This window comes from Myotis daubentonii, chromosome X (assembly GCF_963259705.1).
Source record: "Myotis daubentonii chromosome X, mMyoDau2.1, whole genome shotgun sequence".
Taxonomy (NCBI): domain Eukaryota; kingdom Metazoa; phylum Chordata; class Mammalia; order Chiroptera; family Vespertilionidae; genus Myotis; species Myotis daubentonii.
Genome location: NC_081861.1, coordinates 95,803,156 through 95,829,654, shown reverse-complemented (window position 1 = coordinate 95,829,654; position 26,499 = coordinate 95,803,156). Strand labels below are relative to the sequence as shown.

At 39.4% G+C, this 26,499-nt stretch overlaps 1 protein-coding gene and 1 pseudogene across 2 annotated transcripts in view; both read right to left on the bottom strand.

Moving 5' to 3' along the window:
* The window catches only part of SLC16A2 (solute carrier family 16 member 2), a 177,827-nt gene that overhangs the window by 5,380 nt on the left and 145,948 nt on the right, over positions 1–26,499 (bottom strand). The window contains exons 2-4 of one of the 2 annotated variants that reach the window (XM_059680140.1): positions 7,685–7,829; positions 3,917–4,367; positions 2,811–2,954 (exon numbers count right to left, since the gene is read on the bottom strand). In XM_059680140.1, the coding sequence (XP_059536123.1) occupies positions 2,811–2,954; positions 3,917–4,367; positions 7,685–7,829 (740 nt within the window). The remainder of the gene's footprint in view (positions 1–2,810; positions 2,955–3,916; positions 4,368–7,684; positions 7,830–26,499) is intronic. The other variant, XM_059680141.1, reaches the window with a different exon arrangement.
* On the bottom strand, positions 18,632–19,343 carry LOC132224103 (fatty acid-binding protein 5-like; annotated as a pseudogene).

Here is a 26,499-nt window from a genome sequence, read left to right as displayed (position 1 = left end):
TAAATATCTGATATGCAGGATGGTCTTAGGCTACCCCTGTGAAAGGGTCGTTTGACCTCCAAAAGGGTTGTGACCCAAGGTTGAGAACCGCTTGTCTAGATGCAGCGGTTCTCAACTTGTGGGTCGCGACCATTGGAAAACACATATAGCATATCAGATATTTACATTACGATTCATAACAGTAGCAAAATTATAGTTATGAAGTAGCAACAAAAATAATTTTATGGTTAGGGGTCACCACAACATGAGGAACTGTATTAAAGGGTCGCGGCATTAGGAAGGTTGAGAACCACTGGCTAGAGGATGGCTCTTCAGAACACTTGAAGCTATGTATACACTCCTTTCCTCTCCCAGTCCAGTACCCAGGGAGAAAGAAGGGGATCAAATTCCTCTGATGGAGTATCTTGAGTAACTCAAGAGAAAGAAGTTTATCCATTGTTTTGTACTCTTAGCCTGAGACAACAGCAGGATGAGTTTGGACAAGTCACTTTCCCTCTCTGGGCCTCAGTTCCTCACTTATGAAATGGGGGAGTTGATAGTTTCAGCTACAATGCTCTAAAATTGTTTGATATTACTCTAAGTGATAAAATGGGTCAAATAAGATTACAAAGGGAGAGAGAGAGGTGGGTGGATAGAGGAAGTGGTCAGCAGAAGCACTGGCCCTAAGCCTAGTTCTGCTTCTATCTAATGCAGGGGTGGGCAAACTTTTTGACTCGAGGGCCACAATGGGTTCTTAAACTGGACTGGAGGGCCAGAACAAAAGCACGGATGGAGTGTTTGTGTGAACTGATATAAATTCAAAGTAAACATCATTACATAAAAGGGTACAGTCTTTTTTTTTAGTTTTGTTCATTTCAAACGGGCCGGATCTGGCACGCGGGCCGTAGTTTGCCCACAGCTGATAATGCCTCTGCCTCCATTGGAACTCAATCTGCACAATAGAAAGCAAAAGCTGCTCATGCCCTACCACTCTCCTAGGGACTGTGGTGACAACTGAGCTATGTGGCTAGGCAGGGCTACTTACTGCCTCTCATCAAGATAAAGTCTAGGCCCAGTGATAGCTTACCCTGATTTTCACTAACCTTTGGCATCTTGGAGCTGCTGATACTTACAGGAAAGACATGCAGGGGTGTCATGTAGAAGAGGCTGGAAAAGCCACACATACTCCCATGTAAAAATATACCCAGATAAGTCACTTGCTGATATTTGCACAGGAATTCAAATTTTCATAATTTCCTTATCTTAATTATAGGCTTTTGGTTTGACCGTGGTCAAGTTTTTTTTTTTTTATCATCTCTGGGACTTGGCTTTTCCTTCCATCACTTAGAGTAAAGTGGAATATGAAAAGGGCATAACATAGGAGTTCAGCTCTGCTACTATCGTCTAAGTCGTTTCCTCAGTTTCTCCATCAGTATGAGAGATTGGACTGGATGAATCATAAGGGCACCCCTAGCTCTGACAAAGCAGATTAACCAGTTCTGGCAAACCTAACACAGAGTTAAATACAATAGGAAACCTTGTCCAGGACATCTGATGGTATTTAGGAAAAGACTTCGGTCTGTCAGAAACCAAAGACATCCCTGCTGTGAGTGTAGTTGGGGCCCTTTGAAAAAAATGATTTTAGGGCTTCCTCAGGGGAGTCAGAACTCAACCACGTCCTGATGGTGATAACATGTTTTCTGGGACTGCCATCACCCCTCCACAGGGTTTCATAGTTTGGTACCTTCTAGTAAACCCAGCTACAGGAGCAAAAAGCATGAACCACATCATAAAGGCAATATTTCTATAGACAAAGATAGACAACTTGAGCAGTAGTCTATTCAACCAGACCAGAGCCCAGTTCACACAGAAAGTTGCCTCCTGAATATCCATGAGGCTACTTGCCACAATATGAGGCTATTTATGTCACTGTCAGAAGGATTAAAACCTTGCATGGCTGTAACATTTTTTTGACTTCTCAAAACTGGGTCACACCTAGATTTTTTTAAATCCTCACCTGTGAGGTGGGATAAGAACAATAATTATTCTCACTGTACAAATGAAGAAAGTGAAGCTTAGAGAAGGGGAGTGATCTGACCTTTTCTGGTACTTTTTTGTGTCAATCAAGAGGATGGCATTTAGGCCCTGGCTGGCTAGCTCAGTTGGTTAGAGCATTGTCCTGATACACCAAGGTTGAAGGTTTGATCCCCAGTCAGGGCACATACAAGAATCAACCAATGAATAAATAAGTGGAATAACAAATCTCACTTTCTCTTTTACTCTCTCTCTAAAAGTCAATCAATAAATAAAAAAAAGGAGGATGACATTTAACAGCTAGGGCTTGGTGCCAAGTATCTCTGGAAATATAAGAGGTGACGGGCCTGGGCCTAACCTAGAGGAGAGAGACACTGGGTATAGAGCCTAGAGGAGAGAGACACAGTTGCCCAAGACCCTCCAAGAGAGTTTAGGGTAGCTATGAGATCACCCCTCACTGGGGGCAACATCTAACTCCTGGCCTCACTTTCCCTCTTTCAGATGAGAGAGCCATTATTAATAAATGTTTCCTTGAAAATGGTCTTCAAGGTTCCATTTATATTGTTCTCAATCTTGATGAAAGAGTAAAAAGAAGGATGATTGCATTCATTTGAAAGCAAGGGAAACTGAGGGTCAGATAATTTTATTGACTTTCCCATGTACAACAAGCTGGTGTCAGAGCTGAGGCCCGGGGTGCAGCAATGACACAACCTACCATTTTATCCTAAAAAGTGGGGATAACCTAACATCTTTGGCAAAGTGTTATTCCCCACAGTGGACAGCATGGCCACACTCACCTGCAAGTAGATCTTCTTAAGTCCAGGAATGGAGTCACTGACACGGCCTGATACAAGGCGCCCGAGGCCTGAGGTAGCCCCAATACACACCAAGAGCACCCAGGTCTGCTTGATTTCCAAGAACTCCTCTTCCACATACTTCATCTGAAAAGCATATCACAAACCCCCCCCAGGACAGGAGAAAAAAGAGGAGCTGACTGGTTAGCTATTGGCATATCCAGAACCCTCAACTGCTTTCTTGTCTGGACCATGACAAGAACTTCCTTCCTTGTAGCCCCAGCTCTGGAGCAAATTCCCTGGATGCTTCTAAGAGTTTAAAAGGCTACATATCTCCTGGTTCTCTAGATCCTGGGCTTTTGAACAATAGCTGAGGTGAGTGGGTATCTCCAAGTCCTGGCAGGAAAGAATACAGCCTTAACAACTGAGAAAACCAATGGTTCTTCTACAACCTCCCTATTCCCTGACCCAGAACTGACAGACCGGGGAAACAGTAGGTCACCAGGGGAGAAGGATCCACCAACTTTAGAGTAACACTTCTAAAAGTGTGTTTTAAGAAACATGAGGTCTATGAAAGATAACTGGACTACAAGTGACAGTTCTTTGGCCATATAAGTTGGGTAGATGCTGGTTAAACAAAGCTGAAGGATTTATTTACTGCAGGTATTTTTGGTACCCTTAAAAGATTGCTATACAATTTGAAGCTGAAGAGATCTAATATATGTTATTTCTTAACAAAATTATTTGACCACAAAGACCAGCATTCCATAGAACACACTTTTAGAAAATCCTATCCCTGAGCCATCTGGGCCAGTCTCCTGAATCCTAGTAATACTTATCTTCTCCTGAAAATCTATCTTGACTTACCAGTGGGAGAAACCACAGGCATGGACCTTCCCCTAAGGAATTCCCCCTATTTCCCATTGAGATCTTCCCTCAACCTGTGCTCTTTTCCACTCTGAGTCTCTCCAAGTACTGTTTGTCTTTTTTTCCCAAAGGTCTCCGTTCTGTCCTTTCAATGTCCTTCACCCCTACCTTCTGGCACTTCAGACAGGTGAAGGGCAGATTCTTGGGACAAAATAGGGTGGGCCCACCCTGGTATTCCTCACCAGGTGTACGTAGGGAACGAAGTAACCAAGGGCAGCAGCAGCAATCCCAAAGGCCCAGATGCGGTAGGTACGTTGACGGAACACTCGCATGTTGAAGTACTTCCTGAGTTGAGCCAGAAAGCATTGGCACAGGGTGTGGACACCTCTCTTGCTTGGGGTGTCTTGAGAGCTGGGCAGGAGGGGCCGGTAGGTGAGGGAAAGCAGCGTAAGAATAAACATGAAGGTACTCAGCACCTGGAAGGTTTGGGCAAGCTTTATCTTAGCCCCCAGCATTTTGATGAGAAGGGGGAAGGATATGGAGAAGATGCTACTCCCAGCAGACACTACACCATTGGCCAGACCCAGACGACGTTGGAAGTAGTGGCCCAGGATGACGAGAGATGGCTGAAAGGCGAAGGAACAGCCACAACCAAAGAGAATCCCATAGGTGAAGTAACGCAGGCTTAGTGAGCTGTGGGAGAGACACCAAGAGCTATCCTCAGCAGCCTGACCAGCAAATCCACCTGCCCCTTTCCCTTCACCCTCCTGAGACCTGCATGCCCCCACCATTAACCCACAGCCCCACTTAACACTGACCCTCAGAACAGACAAAGGACAGGACCTTCTGGTCCTCATTTTGCAGATGGGGAGACAGAGGTTCAGAGAAGTAAAGTAATTGACCCAAAGTAGCATAATGGGGTCAGAAAAGCTTGGACTTGACTCCAGGTCTGTGTGATTCTATTTTGATTCATAGCACCCAATCAAAGATGATTGTTCAAAACAAAGTCAGAACCAGCCTATGCAAAGGCTGGATGATGGGGCTATAAGGAATAAGTCAGTGACTTAAAACAGTTTTACCTACTGCTCACCTAGACAACGTGGTAGGCTGGTAGCCAAAGCTTTATCCAAAGTAACAACAAAGGTCTGTAAGGGCCCAAGATCCTGGAAGGTTAAGACCCTCCATAGGACTCTTTAGTGTCTTTCTCTATGCTCAGAGCCCTTAATATTTCAGAGAATAGCTGGTGAGAGATAGCCCATCCCCAACCCTGCTCAAAGTCTGAATATCCCAAGACCCTTTACTCCAGGCCCTAGGTGATCTGCATGGGCTGTGGTTGGCAAACTGTGGCTCGCGAGCCACATGCGGCTCTTTGGCCCCTTGAGTGTGGCTCTTCCTAAGCCTTAGGAGTACCCTAATTAAGTTAATAACAATGTACCTACCTATAAGTTTAAAAAATTTGGCTCTCAAAAGAAATTTCAATCGTTGTACTGTTGATATTTGACTCTGTTGACTAATGAGTTTACCAACCACTGTGCATGGGGATCCTGAGGTTAAAAGTCCCTTTAATTTTTAAGAGCCTGGCTTCTGTTTCTAGACATGGTATGGGTTAGCTTCCCAGAGTAGCCTGGCTGCTTGATGGGAAATGGAGCCTGAAAAAAGTTATGGGTCTCACAAAGTAAGACACGTTCTGGCTTAAAATTCTTAACCCCTGTGATGGCCATAAACCTCTGTCAGCAGGGAAAAGGCCATGTGAAGTTTAGTTTGGCCAGCTATCTACCCCCCCAAAAAAATATTGGCACAACCTAGTGAGGAATCTTGTCAGTTTTTTTAGCTTCCACATATTGTATAATAGTTTTTATCTGACAATTTAATTACCTAATATTCTCCATAGTCAGGCAGTTCCTCCCCATAGATATCAGTCCTTATACTAAAGGACTGTGCCTATGCTGTAGAGATGATGTGGTGTTAGCGTGCATGATTCCAACCACAGCTATTATTACCAATACTTTCCATCTATTTGCATTCACCAGATATGAAAAGGGCTTTGATTTCAAAAGGATTGCCTCCACTTGGAATACATAGCTAAGCCAACTGCTCCTCTTTTGTCATTCCTTGAGGCCTGCTTCCATGAGATTCTAGTGACTCATTGGGATGGTCTGGGCCAGGGGTCTTGTCTAAGGGACAGGAGTTAGACCTTCAGAGTGAAGGACAATGGGGGCAAAGCATGAGGTTCAGTCCAGGGTGCTAGGTGATAGATCTATTTTTAGCTGTGCTCAAGGCAGGAGGCCCCTAAATAAGCTTGCCAAGTTCTCCCCATCCCTGCCTGCATTCCTCTCTACCTCACACCATCCAAAGGAACTCAGAGCCCTAATTCAGACAACAGGAAGGATGACTTGGAGCCCTAGCCACAAACAGAACAATTTTCCACTGGATGTGAAGCCATCCAGAATATTTCTTGGCTCTGAAGATGTTCTTACAGAAAAAGCAAAGGGGTTGGGGGAGAGGCTTAAGGGCTGGAAAACAGAACGCCTACTCCAATGTGCCTAAAGAAGAGTGCCAGAAGAAAACACATCTGAGCTCCTTTCCCTTCTGTAACAGCTTATGTGGATTGGAAGGTAAATGAGATCCGTATGTTGCTAATTTGTTTACACTTTGCTATGCTCAGCCTTAAAAAACAGGCCTCTTTTGTGTAGTGCTGAGACTGGAGCTGCTTATGAGGCCTAAGCTCTTCCCCACAAGGAGCCAGACACCAACTTGCTGAGGGCAAAAGAGGCCAACAATTGGAGGGGTTCCAAAAGGGTTTGGAACTGCCTCCCTGGGAGGGCTGAGCAGGTTTCAGGTAGGACATGATTTTCCCCTCTGTCTGAACTAGATGGGATGGAGCCAAGAAACCATTGCAGGACATATCCAAGCTCTGCTGCAGGGTAGGCTTGGCAGCCAGAAGTGCTTAAGTCATTAAGCTGGATCATCCTCAAAGGGCCCAATTGTGGCAGAACAGGATTATCATTCTTTGATGTGAGTGGAACCCTAGGACTAGAGAACATAACCATGATCCTACTCTGGGGAGCCAAGCTCAGAAAGCAAATCTCTAAGTTAACTGTATCTTTAGGACAGCATCTTCCTACACAAGCTCAGCAGATTGCAAGTAGGAGGTACCATAACTTCCAAAGTGGCTTTGGCAGAAAGTTGATGACATTCTTTAGGAATCCCATATTACTCAGTCTGTAGTGGAGGATTTTCACTTCTCCCCTCAACTACAGATATGCTTCTGCAGGGCTGGTAGAAAGGAAATAGAAAATGAACCTGTAACTTGCTCCTTGAATGACACTACTGAGTTCTGTCAATGGGACTAGAATTTGACTCTAACTTTGGTCTAGCTGGGTAGCTGGGTACTAGGTTTGTACTCAGTTGGGGATGCTGCTAAATATTCATTTTAATACCCAAGACATGAATCTTATCTGTCCCAAACTGTCTATGCATTTGCAGCCAAAATATCTTGAAAGGGGCCAGAAATGCTAAACAGCCTTGGAATCCACACCCTCAGGAATCCTATAATGATAGGTGTCCACATGAGCTTTCTCTAAAAGCTCATTCCCAAAAAGGCTGATGAGGTCATGAGATGTGTGGTACATTGAAGAAGAATAAAATGGAAGAGTTGGAAGAGATGTGAAAACACCTTCTGGTCTAATCCTTTCATGTTACCAATATAGAAATTGAGGCTCAGAGAGAGGAATGGTACTCCTCAATTGTTCCATAGCCATTCAGTGGCCAAAACTGGACATGGGCCCAGCTGTACGAACTCCCAAACTTAGACTACTCCCATCACTTTTGAACTCTTTGGTCCTCTTTGGGCACAGGGAATCCTACCTAGATAAGTCCTATTGGAAAGTAAGGACCCAGCATAGAAAGGACCATAAGAGAGTCTGCAATGAGAAAAGTGTCCCTAATTGAAGTCCAGAGAGAAGCCAACCCTTAGGCTTGGGCAATTGACCAGCAACTCCTAACCTTACCTGGTGAAAGAGCTGGTATGGAGGCCAATGAAAGCGACGGCAGCCCCTGCAGTTGCTGTGATTCGGCAGCCCAAACGATCAGTAAATATACTCACAATGGGAGAACAGAAGAAGATCATGCCCATTGAGAGGGCTCCCACCCATGCTGCAGAAAAAAACAAGTACAAAGATACCTTAGCTTAATGTGGTACTTGGTAGTATGACTGGTATCTCAAGTCTTCTTTCCTGACCTTATACAGGGAGCATTGCATTGTCCTGCACTGCCAGCTAGCTACTCCCTAGTGGCCAGAGAGATTAGGCGATTTTCAAAGTACCTACAGCAGGGCAATGTGAGAAATAAGAGTCTAGTTTATAAATACACCCAGAACTTCAGAGCTGGGGCGGGGGCTGAAAGATCAAGTCTATGATGAAGTATAACTAGCCACCACACAGGTGTATATTTCTCAGCCTCTTTAGCTGTTTAGCATGATCATGTGACTGAATTCTGACCAATAGAATGTGGTTTCAAGTGATACACACCACTTCCAGGCCTGAACCATATAAAGTCCCATCAGGTTTTTACTTTCTGGTAAGCTACAACTGCAGAGTGGGTCCTTGAATAACTACATTGAGCAAACTTCTTCCTCCCTCTCCAATATGGAATCCCTGCACTGAATGTTTCATAAGAAATAGAGAAATTTCTTGTTCTTTAAGCCACTGAATTTTTTAAATTATTGTAACCACTTTTTAATTTTTTTAATAGAATTTATTGGGGTGACAGTGGTTAATAAAATTACATAGGTTTCAAGTGTACAATTCCATAATACATCATCTGTGTATTGTATTGTATGTTCACTACCCCAAATCAAATCTCCTTCCATCACCATTTATCTCCCTTTACTGTCTTCTACCTCCTGCCACCCCTCTTTCCCTCTTGTAATCACCATACTGTTGTCTTTGTCTATGAGTTTGTTTTTCTTTGCTTAATCCCTTCACCTTTTTCACCTAACCCCTTAACCCCCTCTCCTTTGACAGCTGTCAGTCTATTCTCTATATCTTTGAATCTGTTTCTATTTTGTTTATTAGTTTATTTTGTTCATTAGATTCTGCATATGAGTGAAATCATATGGTACTCATCTTTCTCTGATTGGCTTATTTTGTTTAGGATAACACTCTCCAGGTCTAACCATGCTGTCTCAAAGGATAAGCTTTCCTTCTTTTTTATGACTAAGCAGTGTTCCATTGTGTAACTTTACCACAGCTTTTTTTATCCACTCAGTTTTTTTATTACCACTTGTTACAGCAGTTAAATGAACAAAAAATAAAATATCCCTCCACTACCATTTTACTGATAAAGAAAAAGGTCCAGTAATATGAATGGACTTACTAAAGATCACACAGCAAGTTAGTGGCAGAGCTGATACCCAAACCCAACTCTTTTTATTTCTAGTCCAAAGTTAATTGTGTCATTATATATCTTTTATTGGGTTTATCTTTCACTGGATGTGTGCAAGCAGAGGCTAGATATAAAACAAGGGATTCAAGCATTGGGGTAATATTTGGACTGTCCAACATTTTAGGGTCTTCCATGGATGCTAAGCCAGATCTATAACCTTCGGCACTCAGCTACTTCACTTCAGCTCCAAGAAGCATGGGCATTAATTAAGCTGTCAAAAGGTAAAGCTCATCTTGCTCACTGCAACAAAGTCCGGTGAAGATGTTAAAACTCAGGAGCACGGAAGGCCACAAACATAAGACAGGTTCTGGAGCCACCCAAAGATTTGTAAGGAGACTGTGCAATAGAGTCATGTAACTATCATGCTGAAATCCTTCATTGGAGCCCATTTTGGGCAACTTCCTGGCTCTGAACTTGAATATTCTAGAAGAATTTATTCTGTTTATAAAGGCTCTTAAGTATCTGTAACAATGCTCACCAGGGAGAAATTTGTCCTTTTGCTTATATTTTTACAGCCCATTTCACCTTGCTCAACCCTCAGAAAGAAAGCCCGAGGGTTTTTGTTTGAAGGCTGTTATTAAATTTCATCTGGACCTCTCTTTTCTAGGCTAAATAATCTTAGTTCCCTTAACTTTTCTTCTTAGCCTTAATTTCTAACTCTGTAATTACTTTCATAACTCTCCTCTGAATACATTTCAAGTTTCATCATCATCATCATCATCATCATCATCATCATCAAAAAGCATCATTGCCCTAGCTGGTTTGGCTCAGTGGATAGAGCATCGGCCTGCAGAATGAAGGGTCCCGGGTTTGATTCCAGTCAAGGGCACATGTCTGGATTGTGGGCTCAATCCCCAGTAAGGGGTGTGCAGGCGGCAGCCAATCAATGATTCTCTCTCCCCTCTCCCTTCCTCTCCGAAATCCATAAAAATATATATATTTTAAAAAGCATCATTGAGTATCACCTGAGCAGTGCACCAGGCCAGCTTCTGGCTCTCTTCAATTATGGAGGCTCAAGTGCTCCAGAGAAGTGCAATCTGAGTGAGATCAGGGCTAGCCTACTGCCTGTGTCCTTTACCTCAGTGCCTAAAAGCTTGTTCAGATCCCCACTGGGAAAATTTGCTTTGCTGGGGTGCCATCTTGAGCCATAGCTGCCTGGTTCCCAAAGTACTGTCCTGGGACAGCAGGGAGACCTGAATTCTCATCACAATTTTACTTCTTACCTTGCAATTTCACCTCTCATCAGCCATGGGGCTTTGAGCAAGTCACACAGCACTTCTCAAGTCTTATCATCTGTAAAACGGGGATTAAAATTTCTGATGGGCCTTCCTCAAAGATTTTTAATGATCAACACATGTAGTCATATGTATAAGAGAGCTTTGTAAATAGTAATAATCACATCATATACAAAAATTAATGCAAATGGATCACAGTCTTAAATGTAAAACTTAAACTATAAAAACCTTCTAAAAGAAAGTATAGGAGAAAATCTTTCTGATCTTTAGTTAAGCAAAAATTTCATAGATATTTACAAAAGTAATATTTATAAAGGAAAAAATTGATACATTAGACTTAAAAATTTGAAACTTCTGCTATTTGAAAAAATGGTTATGACAATGAAAAGGCAAGCCACAGACTGGGAAAAAAATATTTACAACACAAACATCTGATAAAAGACTGGTATTCAGAATCCAACTGTGAGTTGACTCTCACAACTCAATAATAAGAAGAAAAACAATCCAATTTAAAATGGGCAACATATTTGAATGGACATTACCATGAAAACACAAACACACACAATATGAGTGGCAATTAAGCATATGAAAATATCCTCAATGTCATTAGTAATTCAATAAATGCATATTAAAATAAAAACGGGATACCACCTACAACTTGCTAAAAAGGCTCTTTAAGAATAGGCAATACCTAGTACTAGTGAGGATGTAGAGGAACTGGAAATCTCATACACTGCTGATGGAAATGTAAAATGTTATACCTACTTTGGAAAACAGTTTGGCAGCTTATAAAGTTAAACATACAATTACCATAGGACCCTGAAATTCCAGTTCTAGGTATTTACCCAAGATTAAAAAAAACTTTGTTCACACAAAAACCTGTACTTAGATGTGCATAGCAGCTTTTTCCCCCCATAACAGCCAAACCTGGTAATAACTCAAAATTAACTTGTGAATGGATAAACAAGTGGATATACATTATTATAATGTAATATCATTCTATAATAAACAAGAATGAACTATCGTTATAGGCAACAACCTAGACACCTTTCAAAGGCATTATGCTAAGTGAAAGAAGCAGACACAAATTCTGGAAAAGGCAAAACTGTGGGATAGATAATGGGTGCCAGGGGGAAGCTTGGGGGGAGAGGATTCATTACAGAGGTACATAAGGGAACTCGTTATTTATTTATTTATTTATTTATTTATTTATTTATTTATTTGATTTTTTCTGTATTGATTAAGGTATTACATATGTGTCCTTATCCCCCCATTGTCCCCCACCCCTCCCCACTTATGCCATCACCCTCCCCCCCCGGTGTCTGTGTCCATTGGTTAGGCTTATATGCATGCATACAAGTCCTTTGGTTGATCTCTCCCTTTTACCCCCACTGTTCTCTATCTTCCCTCTGAGGTTTGATGGTCTGATCGATGCTTCTCTGTCTCTGGATCTGTTTTTGTTCATCAGTTTATGTTCTTCATTATATTCCACAAATGAGTGAGATCATGCGATATTTATCTTTTTCTGACTGGCTTATTTCGCTTAGCATAATGCTTTCCAGTTGCATAAGGGAACTTTTTAGAGTGATGAAATGTTGTATACCTTAAATATAGTGGTGCTATTCTTTTGTAAAAATTCATGGAACTGAGCATATTAGAAAAGTGAATATTACCACATGTAAATTATAACTCAAATCTGATGTTATAAAAATCTCTTCCTGTAACAAAGGAAGAAATGCCAGTGAGAGATCTCATTTATGATGTATGTGTTTTTATTCTGGCTGGATTTTAAAAAAATAGTTCAAATAAATAAAAATATTTAAATATAATATTATCTTACTGACATTTCATCAACTAGAACTCACCATTGTTTGGTCCTTCCAAATAAACAAAATACAATACAATGAAAACTGATTATTGGGGTTGAAGGTATTTTTTTGTACAGTCAAAGAAAGTTGAAATTATATTTGGTGTAGCTTTTTTTGTTATGGCACCATAAAAAAATATTTTCACTGCCCTAAGAATCCTATACTCCACCTATTCACCCTCCCCTCCACCCCACTTCTGACAACCATTTATCTTTTTCCTAGAGGCCTGATGCATGAAGATTTATGCAAGAATGGGCCTTCCTTCCCCTGGCTGCTGGCACCGCTTTTGCTCCAGCTCGGAGCCGCCTTTCCGCCTTCCCATGCTGTGCAGAGGCCCGGAGCGGCTGGGGCACCTGGCCGCTTGGTGCCTGTGTATGCAAATTAGCCCTCCATCTTTGTTGGGTTAATTTGCATACTCACTCCTGATTGGCTGGTGAGCATCACAAAAGTATGGTCAATTTGCATCTTTCTCTTTTATTAGTGTAGATTGTCTCCATAGTTTTGCCTTTTCCAGAATGCTATACAGTATAGTTGGAATCACAGAATGTGTAGCTTTTTCAGATTGGCTTCTTTCATTTTTTAATATGCATTCAAGGTTCCCATATGTCTTTTCTTGGTTTGATAGCTCATTTTCTAGCACTGAATAATATTCCATTATCTGGGTGTACCACTATTTATTGATTGATTAACCTACTGAAAGACATCTTGGTTGCTTCCATGTTTTGAAAATTATGAATAAATCTGCTATAAAATCTGTGTGCAAATTCTTGTATGGATATATTTTTTCACTCATTTGATTAAATACCAAGGGGCAAAATTGCTAACTTGTATACTTAGTTTTGTAAGAAACTGCCAAACTGTCTTTTAAAATGGCTGTACCATCTTGCATTCCCTCTAGCAAGGAATGAGAGTTCCTATTGTCCCACATCCTCATCAGCAATTGGTGTTGTCAGTGTTCTGAATTTTGGCCATTCTAATAGTTCATAATAGGTACATAGTGGTTATCTCATTGTTATTTTTATTTGCATTTCCCTGGTGATATATATTATGATGAGTATCTTTTCATATGCTTATTTGTCATCTGTATACTTTCTTTGATGAGGTGTCTGTTAAGGTCCTTGGCCCATTTTTAAACCGTGTTATTCATTTTCTTATTGTTGAGTTTTAAACGTTCTTTGTGTATTTTAGATAACAGTCTTTTATCAGCTATGTCTTTTGCAAGTATTACCCCAGTGTGTGGTCTATCATCTCATTCTCTTGACATTGTCTGTGGCAGAGAAGTTTTTAGTTTTAATGAAGTCCACCTTACCAAGTATTTTTTTCATGAATCATGCCTTTGGTATTGTATCTAAGAAGTCATCAACAAGGTCATCTAGGTTTTCTTCTGTTATTGTCTAGAATGTTTATAGTTTTGTGTTTTACATTTAGGTCTGTGATCCATTCTGAGATAATTTAAAACTTTAAAGCTTGAAATAGTTGGTACATGATATTATATTGATTATATTAGTTTCAGGTGTATAATATAGTGATTAGACATTCTTATACCTTAAAATATGATGTCAGCCCACTAATTCTAGTCACTGTGCAAACTTATTGACTATATTGCCCTTCCCTTTTTTACCCACCCCCCAACCCCCTCTCTTCTGGTAACCATCCCTTTGTTCTCTGTTTCCATGAGTCTGTTTTTTTGTTTGTTTGTTCATTTGTTTTGTTGTTTTAGATTTCACATGTAAGTGAAACTGTATGGTGCTTGTCTTTTTCTGCCTGCCTGACATATTTCACTTAGCATAATACCCTCTAGAGCCATTCATGTTGTCGCAAATGGCAAGATTTCATTCTTTTTTATTGTTGTGTAATATATAATCTCACAATTTCTTTATCCATTCATCTATGGATTGACACTTAGGATTTTGAGTTAATTTTTGATAAGGGTGTAAAGTTTGTGTCTAGATTAATTTTTTTTGCATGTGGATGTCCAGTTGTTCTAGCACCATTTGTAGAAAAAAAATCTTTGCCCCATTGTATTGCTTTTGCTTCCTTATCAAAGTTCAGTTGGCTATATTTATGTGGATCTATCTCTGGGGTCTCTATTCTGTTCCATTGATCTATTTGTCTACTTTGTTCATCTCCTCCAATATTGTGTTGGCTATTTGGGGTCTTTTGCCTCTCCATATAAACTTTAGAATCAGTTTGTGGATATCCACAAAAGAACTTGCTGGGATTTTTATTGAGATTGTATTAACTCTATAGATCAAGTTGGGAACTTATATCCTGACAATATTGAATCTCCCTATGCATGAACATGGAATATCTCTATGTTTATTTAGTTCTTTTAAATTTTGTTTTTAAGCATTTGGAGGTTTACTCATATAGAGTTTGTACATATTTTGTTAAATTTATACCTAAATATTTCATTTTGGGGAAAGCTAGTATAAATGGTATTTGTTTTAATTTCAAATCCCACTTGGATATTGTTGGAATATAGCAAAGTGATGGACTTTTCCAGGAGATTTTTAGTTGATTCTTTCAGGTTTTCTATATAGATGATCCTATCATCTACAAAGAAAGGCAGTTTTATTTCTTCCTTCCCAATTTTTATACCTGTTATCTCCTTTGCTTGTATTATTGTATTAGCTAGAACTTCCATTATAGTTTTGAAAAGGAGAGTTGGGAAGGAACATACTTACCTTGTACCAGATCTTAGTGGGAAAACTGCCAGTTTCTCACCATTAAGTGTGATATTAGCATTATGTTTCTTAATATAGATTTAAAAAATTAATCTACGTTGTGTTTTACCTTTTAAAATTTGAAATAATTTTAGATTCACAGGAAATAGCCAAGATACTCCAGAGAGGTACCATGAATCTTTCTTCCAATTTCTCCCAATGGTTACATCTTATTTAATTATGTTACAATATCAAAACCTGGAAATTGACATTGGTATATTATATGGGTTTAGTTCTATATCATTTCATCACATGTGTAGTTTTGTGAAACCACCACCACAATCAAGATACAGAACTATTCCATCACCACAAAAATCTACTTTGTGCAACTCTTCATAGTCACATCCATTCTACTCCTCCACCATCCCTAACTTCTAGCAACTACAAACTTGTTTTCCCATCTCTATAATATTGTTTCAAAAAAGTTGTATAAGTAGAGTCGTATTGTATGTGACCTTTTGAAACTGGCTTTTTCGCCCAGCATAATTCTATGAAGAATTTAAAGTGAGTTTCTTGAAGACATCATATAGTTTGGGCATTTCTTTTCAAATTTGCTATCCACTCTGCCAATCTGGTTTTTTGAATTAAAAATAACTTTTCAATTAGAGTTGACATTTATTTTTTTCAATTTTGTTTTATTGCTTCAAGTATTACAAAGAGCATTACATATGTCTCCTTTTTTCCCCTTGACCTTCCCCTGGCCTCCCCTACCCCTCAGTGTCTTGTGTCTATTGGTTATGCTTATATGCATGCATACAAGTCCTTTGGTTGATCTCTTACCCCCCCAACCCTCCCCGACCTTCCTTCTGAACTTTGACAGTCTGTTCGATGCTGCTCTGCCTCTGTATCTATTTTTGTTCATCAGTTTATAATGGTCTTTATTATCCATAAATGTGTGAGATCATGTGATATTTTTCTTTCATTGACTGGCTTATTTCACTTAGCATAATGCTCTCCAGTTACATCCATGAACTATAGTGGGGAGCCTGGGGAGGGTTGGAGGGGGCTGTAAGAGATCAACTGAAGGACTTGTATGCATGCATATAAGAATAACCAATGGACACAAGACACTGGGGGGTAGGGGAGGCTGGGGGAATGTCAAGGGGGGGAAAAAGGAGACATATGTAATACTCTTTGTAATATTTTAAGAAATAAAACAAAATTAAATTTAAAAAAAAGAATTCCTTCTTTTTTTATAGCAGCATAGTATTCCATTGTGTAGCTGTACCACAGTTTTCTAATCCATTCTTCTGCTGATGGGCACTTAGGCTGTTTCCAAATCTTAGCTATGGTAAATTGTGCTGCTAAGAACATAGAGTTGACATTTAATATGATGGGTAGCATAGTATACAGGATAATGATTACACATTTATATAACTTACAAAGTAATCCCCCCAATAAGTCGTGCAGTAAACTGACACCATATATACACTGAGTGGCCAATTTATTATGACCGGCCAGATTATTATGACCACCCCATTAGTAGTTCGTTGGGCCACTTTTTGCCTTCAATACTGCGTCGGTTCTTCTTGGCATTGACTCCACAAGATGTTGAAAGGTTATGCAAGGAATCTAACACCATGCCTGATGAATAGCACTGTCCTGTTCTGTGAGATTTGATGGTTGTGGAACCAGCTGCCTGATGGCTCTTTTAATTTCGTTCCACAAGTGCTCAATTGGATCGAGATCTGGTGATTGTGGGGGCCACCTAAGCAAGGTAAAGTCTCCCTCATGTTCTTGAAACCACTCCTGCACAATACAAGCACTGTGGCATGGCACATTGTCTTGTTGGAAGAAGCCATCTCTATTGGGATACGCCATCAATATGATACTTAGGTATGTTGTGCTATTCAGATGTTTATAATGGTCTGGCCCTCTAGCAACTTCAGCCCAAATTATAGCTAATTTGCCTACAAACGTCAGGTGGTCATAATTATCTGGCCACTCAGTGTATTTATTAAAAGATTGACTCTATTCCCTATGCTGTAGTTTACATCCCCATTTTTTTAAATATATTTTATTGAGTTTTTACAGAGAGGAAAGGAGAGAGATAGAGAGTTAGAAACATCGATGAGAGAGAAACATCGATCAGCTGCCTCGTGCACATCTCCCACTGGGGATGTGCCTGCAACCAAGGTACATGCCCTTGACCGGAATCGAACCTGGGACCTTTCAGTCCGCAGGCCGACGCTCTATCCACTGAGCCAAACCGGTTTCGGCTACATCCCCATTTTTTAATGATCAATTTGTACTTCTTAATCCCTTCACCTTTTTCACTCAGTCCCCAACTTCTTTTTGATATTCTGTATCTGTGAGTTTGTTTTCTCTTTTTTAAATTTTGTTTTAAAATTCCACATGTAAGAGAAATTATACGGTGTTTGTTTTTCTCATTTGACTTATTTCACTTAGTATAATAGCCTCTAGAACCTAGAGTCTAGGTCTATCCATGCTTTTACAAATGGTAAGATTTCATTCTTTTTATGGCTGAGTAATATTCCATCGTGTATATATGTACCACATCTTCTTTATCCATTCATCTTTTGATTAGTAAATTTAATCAATTTACATTTAAAGTAATTATTGATAGATATGTAGTTGTTGACATTTTAGTAATTGTTTTCTATTGTTTTTGTAGTTCTTCTCTGTTCCTGTCTTATTCTTTTGCTCTCTTGTATGTTGATGACTTTCTGTAGTGTTGTGTTTGAATTTCTTTATCTTTATTTCTTGTAGATTTTTAGTTTGTGGTTACCATGTGCTGCATAATTACCAGGCTGTGTTTATAGCAGTTTATTTTAAACTTATGGTCACTTAAGTTTGAACACACTCTAAAACCACAAATATTTTTACTCAGCTCAACCACATTTACATTTCATAATTATTTTTTACTTCTTTTTTTGTGTTTGTGTGTACACCTTAATTTACTGTTGTAATTATATATGATCTTCCTACTTTTACATTTTAACCTTTATACTAGCATTAGTATTGGTTGATCTACTCATTTTATTATGTGTTTGCCTTTGTCAGTAAGAATTTTTCTTTGCAATATTTTCTTATTAATACTTTTATTTATTTTTTTCTTACAAAAAGTCCCTTTAACATTTCTTATAATGCTGGTTTGGTAGTATAAAATCCTTTAGCTTTTTCTTGTCTTGGGATCTATCTGTCCTTTTTTAAAAAAATATATTCTATTGATTTTTTTACAGAGAGGAAGGGAGAGAGATAGAGAGTTAGAAACATTGATGAGAGAGAAACATCGATCAGCTGCCTCCTGCACATCCCCCACTAGGGATGTGCCTGCAACCCAGGCACATGCCCTTGACCGGAATCGAACCTGGGACCTTTCAGTTCACAGGCCGATGCTCTATCCACTGAACCAAACCATTTTTGGCCTATCTGTCCTTTGATACTGAAAAACAGCCTTTCTGGGTAGAGTACTCTTGGTTTTAGGATCTTAACTTTCATCATTTGAATACTTCATGCCAATCCTTTCTGGCCTGAAATGTTTCTGTAGAGAAATCAGGTGACAGTCTTACTTATTAATTTATTTTTTATTTATTGATTTTAGAGAGAGCGGAAGTGAGACACAGAGGATGGGAGAGAGAGAGAGAGAGAGAGAGAGAGAGAGAGAGAGAGAGAGAGAGAGAAGAGATTTGTTGATTTGTTGTTCCACTTATTTATGCATTTATTGGTTTATTCTTTTTATTTTATTATAGCATAAACACATTTATTTACTAACAAAACAGTCAATCTTAATTAAACCAACTCAGAAATAGTTGCATGTAAAATGGTTGTGATAACTGAACACTGTAATGGGGAAAAAAAGGGTGGAGAGATTTGCTCATTGAACTGAGCTTGTTTATTCTCATGGCTAATTCCTGTCTGGAACGATGATGATGGAATTCTTACTCCACTTTGTTATAGACCCGAGTACAGTTGACGTTGTTCATGACGCATTCCACCACTAGCTTCCCACCCTCCAGCCGCCGTGTGATGGTGCTCTCCTTCCCGTCCCACTCGTGGTGCAGACGGTATGAGTTTTCCTGCCATCTGCTGTGGTCTCTTCAAACTTCTCTTCCAGGTTGCATGAGGACTGGGTGGTTTTCAACGTGCTCTTGGTTTTGACAGTGAGGTGTGTGCCATCAGAAGTGATGACACAGTCTGGCTTGGCCATAGTGCCCACTTTCCGCAGAGCCATTGCCACGCCTAATTCCTTCATGTACTCATCGAAGCCTTTGCTCTCCACTAAGCGCCATCTCCCTACCAGCTGCTGGATGGAGGCCATGGTGGGCGCGGAGTCGCATGGGACCTGAGCAGAGTGGAGTGCGGTGATGGGAGCATGGTCCATTGGTTGATTCTTGCATGTGCCCTGATCAGGGATCAAACCTGCAACCTTTCTTTTTACTGTTCTGATTTTGTGTTTTCTGCTACATTGTCTTCAAGTCACTGTTTTGATCATCTGCTTCATCTAACCTGCTGTTGATTCTTTCTTGTGTATTTTTATTATATTTAAATTAAATTTATTGGAGTGACATGATCATATAGGTTTCAGGTGTGGGTTTCTATGTTACAAAATCTGTATGTTGTACCTTGTTCCCACTAACAATAGTCAAATTTTCTCCCATCTGTATCTATAAAAGCCTAATATGCAAATTATCTCCTTGGGAGTTTGATTGGGATATTCAGAGTTTGATTGCTCACTATGATGTGCGCTGATCACCAGGGGGCAGGTGGTGTGGAATGAAGGAAGGCCCCAGCCAGCAGTCGGCAGCTGGAAGGCCCTGATTGGCCCTGATCACTGGCCAGGCCTAGGGATCCTGTCTGTGCACAAATTTTGTGCACTAGGCCCCTAGTCACCACATAATAGGAGCCTGTTTACCCCTCACTGCCTTCCCTCTGGCAACCACCACAGTGCTGTTTATGTTAATGAGTTTCAGTTTAATATCACACATATGAATTAAATTGTATGGTTCTCAGCTATTGCTGGCTGACTTATTTCACTTAGCATAATATTCTCAAAGTCCACTCATGTTGTTGCAAATGTCAGTATTTCATCCTTACTTATGGCTGAGTAGTATTCCACTGTGTATATGTACCACATCTTCTTTATCCAATCCTCTATCACAGGACACTTTGGTTGTTTCCATGTCTTGGCCACCATGAATAATGCTGCAATGAACATAGAGGTACATATATGTTTGTGAATACATGTTTTCTAGTTTTTTGAGTATATACCCAGCAGAGTGATTGCTGGGTCATATGGTAGCTGTATAATTAGGTTTTTGAAGAATCCCTAGACTGCTTTCTATAGTGTTTGTACCAGTCTACATTCCCATCAGCAGTGAATGAGGGTTCCCTTTTTCCACAACCTCCCCAACATTTGTTTTTACTTGTCTTGTTGATAATGGCCACCCTTACAGGTGTGAGGTGGTATCTCATTGTAGTTTTTATTTGTATTTCCCTAATTACTAGTGAGGTTGAACATCTTTTCATATATTTATTGGCTCTTTGTAATATCCTCTTGGGAGAGGTGTATTTTCAGGTCCTCTGCCCACTTTTGATTGGATTGTTTGTTTGTTGTTGCATTTTTTGAGTTCTTTATATATTTTGGAAATTAAACCTTTGTTGGAGTTTGCAAATAGCATCTCCCATCAGTTAGCTGTCTCTTTGTTTTGTTGTCAGTTTCTTTTGCTGTGCAGAAGCTTTTTGTTTGATATAGTCCCATTCATTTATTTTTTTGTTTTACTTCCCATGCCTTTAGAGCTAAGTTCGTAAAATGTTCTCTAGGACCAAGATTCATAAGTTTGTACCTGTATTTTCTTCTATGTGACTTATTGTTTTGGGTCTTATATGTACTTCTTTGATCCACTTTGAATTAATTTTTGTAAATGGGGACCAACTGTATTCCATTTTCATTCATTTGCATATGGTTTTCCAGTTTTCTTAGCACCATTTATCGAAGAGAATATCTTTACTCCATTGTGTTTCTGGCTTCTTTGTCGAAAATTATCTGTCCATATACATGTTGTTATTCGTCTGTGGTTTTCTTTTCTTGTGATTTATTTATCTGGTCTTGGCATTAGGGTAGTATTGGAGTCATAGAATGAATTGAAAAGTGTTCCCACCTCTTCGTCTTCTTCTTTTTTTTTTTTTTTTTAAATAAGAGTTTGTATAGGATTGGCGTTATTTCTTTCTTAAGTGTTAGGAATTCACCAGTGAATCCCATGATTGACCCTTTTATTTTGAACACTCTACAGTTCTAATAAGGCCCTTGCCATCAATCTTTCTGTTTTAGTTGCGTGTCTCTTCTGTCTCCTTATTTCTTGTCTCTGCCTCTTGCCTCTTTCTCATATTCTCAGGTGAATTTTTGACAATTTGAGTCTGTAAGGGCTGCCCAGTCCCCTCAGAGAAAGCTGAGGAAACTGTCCAATTTGTAGTTTCTCTAAAGATTAGTGGTTTTTTAGTTCAAGAATCATGTGTGATATACTTTAGCTACTACTGTTGATAACTGACCATTGTGCTAAGTCAGTGGTTGCCAAATCAGTGGGCCATTAAGTAGAACCCAGTTACCCCTGGAAGACTGAGGCAGGAGTTAGAAGGCCTGCATTTTCAGAATTGACATGGGTGCTCCTAAGAATGAATTTCTTTGGGTTTCAGTCTGACTATCTATAAAATTAGGAATGGAATATCTCAATCTTCTTATTAAAAAAATGGAAGTAGCCGAAACCGGTTTGGCTCAGTGGATAGAGCGTCGGCCTGCGGACTGAAAGGTCCCAGATTCGATTCCGGTCAAGGGCATGTAACTGGGTTGCGGGCACATCCCCAGTGGGGGATGTGCAAGAGGCAGCTGATCGATGTTTCTCTCTCATCGATGTTTCTGGCTCTCTATCTCTCTCCCTTCCTCTCTGTAAAAAAAATAATAATAAAAAAATGGAAGTAAATATACAATAACGGCAGAGAGAAGGATGCCAAATAACTTAATAAGTGGGTAATAAGACAATTTATAGTTTCAGTGATTATTTGACTATACAGGTTTTGACATTCAAAAGTAGCCTATTAACATTGGTATGCTTTGAGACAAAGTGTGGAAAGTTAAAAATGGGATTTAAAATGCTTGGAAAAGAATGTTTTCCAGTATTCCTGTGGCAACCCAGAAAACCACCACCATGTTCTAATGAAGAATAAAATTTAAAACATTGACAGGATCAAATACCAGGACAAAAAAGAAAATACTTTTGGAATTCTTTCATAAAGGCTTGATAAAAATCTGGAGTAAACTTCTAAACACAATACTTGGATGGTGAGTAGCTGCCACAGTCAATAGATTGAGAGGCTGAAAGCTAAGAGAAAGAGCTCTTTAACACAGTGTTTTTCAGAAAATGAAAAAGGTTTGGAATCAGCTTTCCTGAACAAGAGTATCTCATTTATTCACTGGAAAAATACCAACCTAGCACTTAACTCTGGGTTCTGTATAAGGCTAGAGAAATAGTTAATAAAAGCTCAGCTGGAGGTCACTCTCTGCCATCTCAGTTCCCAAGGAAAACCAAGTTGCTGTATTCCTCCCCTCTGGAACTCCCTGGCTGACACCTAAAGTGTATTTTCTTGCCTCCTCTTAAAAGTGTTCTACCAATGCTTTCAGTCATCTGACTAATAGGTTCTGATCACCTAGCCATATGTGTCAGCATACCATCAGCACAGTCCTGATGCCACCTATCCCACATGGTCTCCATACCCTACCTATGTTATTCTTACCATATCCTCTAATCCCAACTAGGTTTAGTTTTTTCACCATGTTCTGTGGACCCTAAAGAGGAGTGGAGATGGAGCAGAAATAGGGGAATATTTCTGGCAACAGAGACTCCATTTCACAATACCATTTTCTCCAGCAGTTGGGCAGTTAAGCCTCAGAACATGAACTCCTAATCATATTTGTCATTCCTTCATAGTACTGTTCACCTTATCAGGAAGCAGGGACTCTTGAATAGAGCTACCTCTTTCCCTATTACCACCCCCTTCACCTCTCGCTCTCTCTTTCATCTACTCCTTTCCTAGCTTTGTCTTTTCTTTGGCTTTTCTCCATTATTCCCTGATTTGAGCTTCTGTTAGTTGTCAACAACAACAGGAATTTGTGAAAGCCTGTAATATATTTGGAGAGTTTGGCTCTTGGAGTATCTTCTCCCCCTCTTTCAACTCAGAGGGAGAGCTCAGCTAAGTTGGTTTTTGGCAGCCAAGGAATGAGGAATCTGGTCTCACATCTGAGTTATTTTCTGAGCAGTCTTCCTGTACTTCAAAGCCTATGAACCTAAGTACGGAATCAGGGTACTAATTGAGCACTTGAGTGAAAACAGTTATAGCATAAGGAATCTTGAAGGCCAATAGGCCTAAGATGGAATTGGAAAGGTCAGGGCTCCACTCTTGCAATTTCTAGGCTAAACAAAAGTCCAGCTGGTGGTGTGTGCTTAAAGTAGGAATGGAGGGAGGTACCTGTTGAATACAGACATTATGTTCACTTCAGGTACAGGCATTTTGGGTACCAACTCTGTGGGAGTACTAATTCACCTGAAGGTAGTGTTTGAGGTTGAAGAGAACTCTGGGAGCCACTGGATGAAAGCTGTGGACAATGGGTTTATACATAGTTAATCCTCAAAGTCCTAGGGTTTTGTTAGAAAGTTTATTAGTCAAAAGCTAGGCATTAGTTTAGCTCTTAGTGCAGCTGTGGGTTTAAATAATGCTCTCTGCCTGAAAGAAAGTTGTGGGATGCCACATCTGATTTTGCCGGGTTGTTTAGAAAGATGACCTTCTACATCACCTGTTAAAATCTACTTTTCACCCTCCCAAACTCTCCCAAATCTCAGCTGCCTCATCAAAATATATTTGTCTTCCTCATATGAGAGCAAGAGTAATATGGGAATCAATCAAAACTCCTAGTTTTGAGACCAAGGACTGTCAAGAATTCTATAATACCTCTACTAATGCCTTGTATTTTCCAAAAAGGAAAACTGAGTGCAAGAAAGGTAAAGGATAACCAATAGCACTTATTTACCATCAACATGTTTATTATCATTATAATTATAACTATTGTTTCTCCTTTTAAAAAATATAGTCATCCCTAGATTATTTTTCTTCTACTAAATTTCCTCTGATAATGTTTCCTGCTAACAATCCTTTACACGCTTTCTCTTACATCATTAATCTAGGTATTAGATTACCTTACTTTTGTTTAACATAGCAAATTTTCTTTCACTTGGGATTCTGACCTCTCTCTAAATCTTTAAATAGAAAAATTTACTCTGGCCTTTAACCACGAAATTTATAAATTTCATTGCTCTTATTTTCAGAAAGGTGTTTCTTATTCTACTGTAAGATATTTTCAAACAATGATAATATGTCATTTAGTTAGCATCCTCAATGCTTGTGGGATTGCCCTTTCTCTGTTCCAGAGAGGATGATAATTAACTGTTGAATAAGTGAATATCATATATGAATGGCTTCATTTAATATATATATATATATACATTTAGCATTTAAAAACTATATCAAACTACTGTTTCCTATTCTTCCCATGAAGTATAGCTAAAAAAAAACCCTGAATATTGTATATGAAACAAATAAAAAAGTCTAAAGGGTAGAGAGAAAAAGGCCGATGGTCTCTGGACCAGAGGAACAACACAGCAATTTTATGGAGCTGAAGAAGCCATCAACCCAGAAATTCCAATGAGAACAGACAAAATAAGCCCCAAATTAAAGCCTGCTTTATTTAGAAAAAACAAACAAACAGGAAAGGGGTAGCCTAGCAAGATAGAACACTTTTAGACAATAACTGCAGCCAAATGCCATGGGAAAAATGCTTTTCAACTGACCTTTACGAGTAAAGGCCTAGTGGAGAACCTAGACTTCTACACTCTCCCAGCTGTAACAAGATATCTCAACCTGCCTATGCCCTCCCATACTGAGATCCTGTCAAAGTAAACTGAGTGGGGAGCCAGGAATTCCATTATACTGTACCCCCATGAAGTCACCATACAGGGAGCCTGGACTTTCACCATTGTCAGACTGTAACCTCCAACTCTCCTTCCATTCCTGGAGCAATGCCAAGGTGATGACAGTAAAGGCCAAGCAGGAAAGCAGTATTTTTACCATTTCCTGGTATCATATCAGTTGAAGCAATGTGGGAAATAGTAGCAAGGGACCCCCACCTCTTCCAAAAAAAAAGAACGTATCAGAGGAAGCCTAGTGGAAATCTTGAACACCAAACCCTGATTAGCAATAACAAAGCACCTATCCTCCCCAGGGTGTCAATGGAGGCTAAGCAGGGAACATGGACTTCCACCCCCATATCTTCTGCTCCATCTAGCAATAAAAAGGTGAGTGCCTTGCTGGCACAGTGTCATAGAAGGTCTACTAAAAAATAAGATTTAAATAAGATCCAGAGTCTCATAATATAATACCCAAAATGTCTAGGATACAATAGAAAACCACATCAAACACTAGGAAATCTCAACTTCAATGAGACAAGATAGTTAATTTATACCAACAACTAAATGACAAAGATGTTGGAGTTATTTGACAAGGATTTTAAAGCAGCCATCATAAAAATGCTTCAGTGAACAATTACAATCATACTTGAAATAGATGAAAAAATACTTAGTCTCAGCAAATTAATAGAAAATATAGAAAAAAAACAAATGAAAATTTTAGAAATAAAAAACACAACTGAAATAATAATAAATAATGCTTACTGAATGGGCTCCACAACAGAATGGAGAGGACAGAGGAAAGAATGAGTGAACTTGAAGATAGAATAATAGAAATTATCTAATCTAAACAACACAGAGAACATAAATTAGAAAAAAAGAAAAAAGAGACTCAAGGAACTGCAGGGCTATAATAAAAGATGTAACATTCCTGTCATTAGAGAAGTCGTGGACAAAGAGCAGGAATGAGGGGTTGAAAAAATGCTCAAAGAAATAATGGCTGAAAAATCCACAGATTTGGCAAAAGACAAACTTACAATATTAAGAACATGAATGAGCCCCAAAGAGGATGAATCAAAGAAACCTATACCAAAACACATCATAATCAAAGTTCTGTAATCTAAACATTCACATGTAATATAATCTTGAAAACAGTGAGTTGGAGAGGATCCAAGATGTCAGTGAAGTAAATGGAAATTATGGTCACCTCCTCCCAGATAAAACCAGAATTACAACTAAATTATAGAACAATCCCAAATAACCAACTGAACACTTGCTGAACAGATGTGCTATAACGAAGGACTTACAGAAGAAACCACATCTAGACTGGTAGGAAGGCAGAGGTATGGAAAAGGCTGTGAGGATTAATAAGAAAAAAAAAAAGCTATACCAGTGTGGCTCAGGGGTTGAGCATCAACTTATGAACCAGTAGGTCATAGTTCGATTCCCAATAGGGGCACATGCCTGGGTTGTGGGCTAATCTCCATTAGGGTGTGTGTGGGATCGATGATTCTAGATCATCATTGATGTTTCTGTCTCTCTCTCCTTATTCCATCCTCTCTGAAATCAATAAAAATATA